Source organism: Phocoena phocoena, chromosome 15 (assembly GCF_963924675.1).
Source record: "Phocoena phocoena chromosome 15, mPhoPho1.1, whole genome shotgun sequence".
NCBI lineage: Eukaryota > Metazoa > Chordata > Mammalia > Artiodactyla > Phocoenidae > Phocoena > Phocoena phocoena.
The window spans coordinates 36,322,079-36,330,790 of record NC_089233.1 but is presented as its reverse complement, the minus strand read 5'-3'; the positions used below and the strand labels follow the sequence as shown (position 1 = coordinate 36,330,790).

Below are 8,712 nucleotides of genomic sequence, written 5' to 3'. Positions count from 1 at the left end.
GCCCTTCCCATGGCCATGCCCACCCCCAGTCCCCCAGAACCCTGCAGCAAAGGCAGGCTGGCTCTGCCTCTAGCCTGACTGTCGGTGAGAGCCCCCCTTCCCTAGGAGGAATCAAATGAATGGGCATTGAGGGGATTTTCACTGGTATAGTGAGCCAGGGGCCCAGAGATGCCTGTACCCCCTTAGGAAACCAGGTTTCCAAGGGGCGGGGACTGCCCCCTGGCTCTTCCTGAGGAACTTAGGGCCTTTCTAATGGCTGCTAAACCTGCTGGTCAGGGCTCAGCTTGGCTTGGCTTTCCACAGGCTCAGGAGACCTCAGACTGGTGGGGGCTTTTCTTAGCTACTTCTGTTTTCTCTTGCTGTACACTTAAAAGCTACTTGTGTGACATTAAAACTACTTGAGAAAGTTTATATATTTAAATCATACCAAGGTGCGACTTGGTGCATGTTTGTTTTCTTCTTTGTGTTTATTATATACCAAGAATATATCAAGTATATTTACCAAGAATAGGCATATCCCTTGTGTACTGAAGGGAGGGGGCAAAGCCACTCAAGGTGGGCTGCCCTGGGGACTTGCCTCATACACTGGCCCTAGCATACCTGTGACCTCTCCCCACAAGTGCCTACATTTGTACCGGGCTTATCAAAAGACAAAAAAGCCACAAGCCAGTATTGCAGTGGACGGCCACTGTCTGCCCACAGCCATCTTTCCTGGCACCCATGCCCACCACCTGCTCCTGTGCCATTGCTGTGGCTGATGTGGGCCCCCCAGACTGAGTCCACCCCTCCCCTGCTCCACTGTCACTTCCAAGGTCCTACCTCCCCTGTTGAAGGAGCCACTGTTTCTTGGAAGGCAAGAAAGTGTAGAGGTCAAGGTCACAGCCTCTGCGTTTACAGGTCACACATCTTGGGTTTACATCATGACTTGTTTGTTGCTCTGGGACTTCCAGCAAGATTCTTGAAGACTCTGAGCCTCAGTTCCCAGTGTTGTCCCCACTGTCATACTGGGGTAGTGGTTATTACCACTGGGCTGAAGATGAATAAGATGGTGCTAGATGCTTCACAGCTCTGCACCCTGGTGAGGGCTTCGAGGCAGCAGTGTCCCTTTCATGAGCCTTTAGTGAGCACCTGTGTGGACCAGGCACAACCCTCAGAGCTAGGGCAGTAGCCCTTTGTGTGGACAGTGATGTGTGAGACCAAATAACACCTTCTGCCCTGAGAAGCCCAGGCCCAGGAGGCAGATGACTCCTGGAGAAGGCCAGGTTTTCTGCAAGCCTGATGAAGTGCTGCAGGTATGGGGGATGAACTGGGTGAAGTTGAAGCCGCCTCAGGGTAGCCCCACCCTGCAGGAAGCCCTACTTGTAAAGGGCCCCACAGTCCAACAGGCCAGAAACCTTGGACATGGAGTCCCAGGTCCTTGGGGCTGCTGGGGACCAGATGACAGACCAAAGTAGAAAATGAAAAATCAGGGCCCTCACTGCACTGAGGGGGCCTCCAGGGAGTGGAACTCCAGAGCAGGAAACCCAGGGAAGGGGGAGAAAGAGGGAGGGAGCCTGAGGTACAACCACCTCCTGCTGCCACTCCACTGCTGCCTCCAGAGCTTATGTACAGGTGCTGGGATTTGGAGGAACCCTTAATCTCCAGGGCAAATCCCACCACCCCCCTGTTACTGGCCACCCCAGAATCCGTAGCAGGTGGTCTTCACTGCAATTATTTCACCCACTGGTTCTCTTAGTTTATTGTGCACTTTATTGTCAGGGATGCTGTCCACCTGCATGTCTAGCTAAGCGCAGATGGGCACCCAGAGGTTGTTGACTCAATGACCCACCTGGCCGGTCCTGGGCACTGGTGGTGTCCTGCGGACCTCTGTGGGCACCTGGGCCTTCATGGGCAGGGAGGTGCCAGCAGATAACATGAGGGGAGAGATCTGGGTAGGTCCCAACACAAGGCTCCCAAAGCAGAAAAGGGAGACCCCCTGCGAGTTAGCGCCCGCCCACCTCGATTCCACACCACGCCAGGAGGCTGCAGCGAAGAACTGTCCCCGTGGCGTCACTGCATCGCCGGCCAATCTACTCCGACGTGGAGGGCAAGCGGGGCTGCAGGGGTCGCCCACACCCACCCGGGGCGCAGACCCCGCTTCAGTAGCATGAGTGCAGCCGAGCGCCCGCCCCCTGCGCCTGCCGAGGCCCCTGAGCCCCGCGGGGCCCTACGCTCGCTGCTCTTGGCCACCGGCGTCGCGGGGGGCTCTTGGCCGCCCTGCGTCCTGCCGTTCGGCGCCTTGGTTCTGCTTGCAGGCGCCGCTGCCACGGCCATCACCTTCTCGCAGCGCGGACCCCGCCCGGACCTGGCCCAGGGTTCGGCGCGGGCCTCGGGCTACTGGCCGCCGCCTTCCTGTGCTGGCGCGCATGGCGGCGGCGGCGGCGGCAGAAGGCCGGACGCGGGGGGCGGCGGGAGCCGGGGACGCCCTGAACCCACGCGCCAAGCCCTCTCCCCTGCGAGGTCACGGCGAGCCGGCGCCTCCTCCCTCCGGATCTCGCCTGGGCCAGGCTGGCGCAGTGCCAAGCGCGTGTGGCGGAAGCCTCCTCCCCAGACGCCGTCCCCAAACTGTCTGAACCCTCAGGATGCCCGAGCTTTGGGCACTTCGAGCCATCTCCCTCCCCTCCCCCGACTCAGCTCTCCCGCTCTCGCACCCGCCTCCGCCCATGTTGCTTTTGAGCGTTTCGCTTGGCGCGCAGAGCCGTCCTGGCTGAGCGCGGGGCTGGCGGCAGGCTGCACGGCACGGGGGCCCTGCAGGGTATGCAGGGGCCTGGGCGGCGGCGGGCCGGGGACTTGACGTGGCTACCCTCCTCGGGGCGAGGCACAGTGGTCTGTGTCCTCCTCCCCTAGCTGTCCAAACCCCACTGGTTTGGAAGCCCCTCGAGGCAAAATAGGCGCTCAGTAAAATGTTTGTGCTATATATGAACAAGTGGTGGCTTGCAAAAGTCTGGTGGGGACAGTAGGTCCTGGGCTAAGCCGGGAGTATTTTATCAGTTGGCCTTTTAAGAGAAAGACCCCAGCCCCCTGAGACATGTTAGGACCCCCTCGGTCCCTCTTCCCCCAGAGAGGTTCCTGGAGCCCCAGAGCTAGCAGCTGTCACTGAGTGGGGGCAGGGGAGGGGAGGCCTGCAGCAGCCTGAGGAGTTGCAGGTGGAGAACTAGAGGCTGAGCCTCTTCTAAGGTGCCAGGAAGGGGCAGGGCCAGCAGAGAGGTGTGAGGTCTGAGAGGCCCTAGTCAAGGACTGGGGACAGATGGCTGAGTCCCAAGTAGCACTGAGCCTGGGTGGGGGGCTGTGAGGAAGGCCCTCCCTAACTCCCATCACACCATCTGCCAGGGCTGCCCCCGGGGCCAGAATAGAAAGCACACCTAGGGCCACTCCAGAAAAGAGCCTGGGCTGCCTGCAGCCACCTCCCTGGGGAGCTAGTGGGGCAACGAGGCTCTGGGCCAGGTACCTGCCTGCTGACCCTGATGAACACTCTGCAGGATGAGCCCTGGGGGCCTTCACCCACACCAGAGGCCACCAGATGTTCTGCAGACCCTACCCCCAACTCACGAGGAGGCTGTGCTGCACACAAAGTCTGCAAGGCTGGGGAGGGGGAGCTGCTCCCTGCTTTCCTCCTTCCCAGCAGGAGTCCTGAAGTCCAGACAGCCAAGGTTTCCCTGGAGTCTTGTCTCAGGCCCTGGGGAACCACTGGCTTGGGCCTGGGCATTTCTCCCCACTGTGGCCACCTCCTTGCTTCTAACAGTCCGAGAAGGATCTATCACACCTCCCGCTCTCCCACCAGAGCTCCCCCCATCCCAAGCATGTCTGAGGCTGATGATCAGAACCTTGAAGAGAATGGTTGGGAAGGTGCTCTTTCTGAACTTGACCCATCCCAGAGCAGAACCGTGTTCCCCGCCAGCTACCTCATTCGTGCATGGCTGTTTGTTATAAGGGACACATTCTCTTTATTGGGAAGTTGAGGGACAGGCCCCGGTGGCACCTGCTTTGTGGGGTGAGGGGCACCCTCAGCCTTCCTGTTGCTGCCAGAGAAGAAGAGAGAGGCCAGCAGCCCCTCTGGCCCTCCTGGCTCAGTCTTTCCAAAGTCTCCTATTATCCCTTCAGTCCCTTCACCCCTCACCCCTGCATTTGTGCTGGTTAGGCCTGGTGAAGGGCCTGACCAGAGAGTGTCAGTCACTCCAGGTAGCCCATCAATCACCCTGTCTTCCTGCTGCTCCTTCTCCAAGGTCAAGCCCTTGTGTGTCCTCCTCTTCTCCTTCAGTGTCCCCTGGGAGGCTTCTATGTCCTCCTGCTCCTCCTCTCCTAAATAGCACAAGGATTCTGCTTCTCTCCATCCTCTTCTTATCTGTCCTTGCAGTGTCTCTGGCCCAACCGAGGGTGGCAGCCCCGCCTACACAGACACACCCATGTGGTGTCCTCCACTGACAGCTGGGCTTGGCCTGGGGTCAGCCTCCCATCTAGAACTTCAGGCCTCAGAGCTGCTCCCAGGTTGGGACATATTCCCATGTTCCCTGCCCCCTTTGCATGGGGCTGACACTTCCTGGGATGTTTTGCCTCCTCCATCAAGGAGGGACTCCAGTCTGTTGAGCTCCCTGGCTACATCCAATACCTATGTGGCTCATGAAATCCCAACAGCTTGGCAAAGTTGAATAATAGGCATCTGGCTGATGAGGAAACTGAAGCTTGGGCAGGTTGAGGAACTGAAACCACACAACTAGAAACTGAAGCAGCTTGGATTCAAAATCAGACCTGGCCCCAATCCTGGGTTCTTTTTACTACAGCAGACTGCTGCCCTGGGGACACCCCACAACCACCAGCCCAGCCTGGCTCCCTCTGTGCTGAGTGTGCCCTGTAGGGACCAATGGGAGCATGAGGGTCCCACCTTCAGATCCAGGGCCCAGGCTGCCTTGATGTGCCTAAGGGAGGAGGCAGCCAGACCCCCACCCGGCACGTGGCACAACCCCAGGAGCAGTCAAAGCCTGGAGGCAGGCCGGGGGCCGGCTGGGTGGTCCCCCACGGTCAGCGTGGCTGAGCCACCCCCTCCAGAGCCCTCCCGCCAGCACATTCCTGGCTCCCCGGCCCCTCCCCCGGCTCCAGGGCCTCCCAGCCCCCTCCCCCGCTGGCCCAGCCAGTGTCTGAATCTGCTTCTGATTCCGGCTCTGCCGACGAGGCCCCCTCCCCGGCCCCCTCCCCTCCCCTCCCTCCCTCCTTCACGGCCCGAGCAGCCCCGCCCCCGGCTGCGCCCAGGCTTGCGCCTGCTGCGCCCCCCACCCTCTACTGGCACAGCTTGCCCGCCCTCGCTGCAGCCGGGAGGAGGCGGCGGCCGGGGCGCCCCAGGCCCCGCCCGCCCTCGGCCGGTCCCGGGAGGCCGGGAGACCTGCTCGACCCGGCCCTCGGTGGGTGAGTGCGAGCGGCGGGCGGCGGGTGGGGCCTCTGCGGGCGGAGGCGCCGAGAGCGGGGGCGACTCCTGTCAACGCTCCAGGCCCAGCGGGAGGACGCGCCGACATCCCCGCTGCTCCGCTCGGCCCGGGGCGTAACGGCGGCTGCGCCCACCTCTGGGCCCTGACTGGAGCGGCCCGGGGCTCTGGTTGCTCGGCACCGCGGGCCAGCGGGCAGAGCCTCGGATCGGGCTCTCTCTCCCGAGGGCAGCGGCGTGGGCCCCCGGCCGGCTGGCTGACCCACGGCGGCTCCGGCCATGCCCGGCTGGCCCTGGGGGCTGCTGCTGGCCGCGGGCACGCTCTCGGCCGCGCTGAGCCCGGGGCCGCCGGGGCCCGCCGACCCCTGCCATGACGAGGGGGGCGCGCCCCGCGGTTGCGTGCCCGGCCTGGTGAACGCGGCCTTGGGCCGCGAGGTGCTGGCGTCCAGCACGTGCGGGCGGCCGGCCACGCGGGCCTGCGACGCTTCGGACCCGCGGCGGGCACACCCTGCCACCCTCCTGACCTCCGCAGGGGGTACCACAAGCCCGGTGTGCTGGCGTTCGGACTCGCTGACGCAGGTGCCCCTCAACGTGACCCTCACAGTGCCCCTCGGCAAGGCTTTTGAGCTGGTGTTCGTGAGCCTGCGCTTCTGCTCTGCACCCCCCACTTCGGTGGCCCTGCTCAAGTCGCAGGACCATGGCCGAAGCTGGACCCCACTGGGCTTCTTCTCCTCCCGCTGTGGCGTAGACTATGGCCGTGTGCCTGCCCCTGCAGATGGCCCAGCTGGCCTGGGGCCCGAAGCCCTGTGCTTCCCTGAGCCCCAGGTCCAGCCTGATGGGGGTGGCCTTCTGGCCTTCAGCGTGCAGGACGGCAGCCCGCCAGGCCTGGATCTGGACAGCAGCCCGGTGCTCCAAGACTGGGTGACCGCCACAGACATTCAAGTAGTGCTCACAAGGCCTACCATGCTGGGGGACACGAGGGACGCCACGGCCATGGCCCCTTACTCTTACTCAGCCACTGAGCTCCAGGTGGGCGGGCGCTGCAAATGCAATGGGCATGCCTCCAGGTGCCTGCTGGACACCCAGGGCCATCTGATCTGCGACTGCCGGCATGGCACCGAGGGCCCCGACTGCGGCCGCTGCAAGCCCTTCTACTGCGACAGGCCATGGCAGCGGGCCACAGCCCAGGAAGCCCACGCCTGCCTTGGTGAGGCCTTGGAGGGTGGCCTGGGGATCTGAGACCAGGCCAGCCTGTCCCTGACTCATCCCTCCCTGCAGCTTGCTCCTGCAATGGCCATGCCCGCCGCTGCCGCTTCAACATGGAGCTGTACCGACTGTCTGGCCGCCGCAGTGGAGGTGTCTGCCTCAACTGCCGGCATAATACTGCCGGCCGGCACTGCCACTACTGCCAGGAGGGCTTCTATCGAGACCCAGGCCGTGCCCTGAGTGACCGCCGTGCTTGTAGGGGTGAGCCTGCCACCAGCTACCTGCACACCCTCACCTTCTGGTTTCCCACATCCCTAGATGGGCTTCTGACCATCCCACTTCTATCCTCAGCCTGTGACTGTCACCCTGTTGGTGCTGCTGGCAAAACCTGCAACCAGACCACAGGCCAGTGTCCCTGCAAGGATGGCGTCACTGGCCTCACCTGCAACCGCTGTGCCCCTGGCTTCCAGCAGAGCCGCTCTCCAGTGGCACCCTGCGTTAGTGAGTGATGCTGCCCTGCTTAGACCACCTCAGCCAAGGTCAACCCAGCTCCCTGCTGCTGCCTACCTGGGCCCCGCAGATCCTCCTGCTCCCCTCAACTGTCCCCTGAGCCCTGCAGATTCCCTTGGCTCCCTTCAAAGGAAGGCCTTTATCTCATCCTCTCCACAGAGACCCCTGTCCCTGGACCCACTGAGGAGAGCAGCCCTGTGGAGCCCCAGGGTGAGTGGAGGTTCCAGAGGGGGCATGTCTTTGGCTGGAGGGGGCTATGGATTCCAGGAGGGGAGGAGGAGAGGGTGGGAGAAGGAGGTGCAGACTGGTGCCAACCTCCTCCTGCACCCTCCTCCCAGACTGCGACTTGCACTGCAAACCTGCCCGTGGCAGCTACCGCATCAGCTTGAAGAAGTTCTGCAGGAAGGACTACGGTAGGCCACCCTCAGGCCTCCTGACCCCGTCCTCCTCACCTTGCCCTACTTTCCCTCTGTATACTCTGACCCTCGCTGGACCCCAAGGCCATCCCCCGGCCCTCAGGTCCTCCGCTGTCGCCGGCCCCGCCCTGTCAGCCCCCGTGGCCTCTCCGTGCTCCCGCTGCGGCTTGTCCTCTTTGTGTTCCTCCTCCACCCCGCCTCCCACCCCCGCGGGCGCCCTGTCCTCCTCTGCGCGGCCCGCCCCCTCCGGGCCCCGCCCCGCCTGACCCCGCCCCCTCTCGCCTCCCCCGCAGCGGTGCAGGTGGCGGTGCGCGCGCGCGGCGAGGCGCGCGGCTCCTGGACGCGCTTCCCGGTGGCCGTGCTTGCCGTGTTCCGGAGCGGCGAGGAGCGCGCGCGGCGCGGGAGCAGCGCGCTGTGGGTGCCTGCGCGGGACGCCGCCTGCGGCTGCCCGCGCCTACTACCCGACCGCCGCTACCTGCTGCTGGGGGGCGGACCGGGGGCCGCGGCCGGGGGTCCCGAGGGCCGGGGGCCCGGGCTCAGCGCCGCCCGCGGGAGCCTCGTGTTGCCCTGGCGGGATGCGTGGACTAGGCGCCTTCGGAGGCTGCAGAGGCGGGAGAGGCGGGGGCGCTGCGGGGCGGCCTGAGCCCGCGGGCCGGGCGGGGGCCGGGCGGGGACCGGGCGGGGCGCTTCTCACACATCAAGGCACACGTTCATCCAGTGCATCCGCCTGCCGAGAAGTCTTTGCTCGCGTCGCGCGCGTCGCCGTCTGGGCCCCCTGCCCCGACACTGCCCTGCGCCTCCCTCGGTGCCTCGAGCTCCTGCCCAGGAGGGGTGTGACGGACGCAGGGACACCCCCGCCCCAATACAGAGAGATGTGATAGCCCCAGAGAGCTGCTTTGAGGCCCCCTGGAGCAGCTGTCATCCAAAGGACCCCTTGGCCCCCCCACCTTCAAGCTATCTGCCTCCTCAGAGGGACACCACGATACCCCCAGAGGGCTGTGAACGCCCTGTGGGGCCGAATACTTAGAGGCTCTGCGAACACCTCAAGGGCCTCTGTGGCACAACCCCCCGTGATGTCGTGGTCCCTCAGCGTTCTCACCTTCCTGAAAGGCACTGACACCCCCCTCC

The 8,712-nt window shown here is 64.0% G+C and overlaps 1 protein-coding gene across 1 annotated transcript; it reads left to right on the top strand.

The window, feature by feature from the left end:
• The first annotated feature begins 5,731 nt into the window (after positions 1–5,731).
• NTN3 (netrin 3) lies at positions 5,732–8,304 on the top strand. Its single transcript, XM_065893148.1, has 6 exons — positions 5,732–6,659; positions 6,731–6,919; positions 7,010–7,159; positions 7,328–7,378; positions 7,507–7,581; positions 7,878–8,304. Exons 1-6 carry the CDS (start codon positions 5,732–5,734, stop codon positions 8,225–8,227), a joined length of 1,743 nt encoding a protein of 580 aa, XP_065749220.1. The 3' UTR covers positions 8,228–8,304.
• Positions 8,305–8,712: the final 408 nt, after the last annotated feature.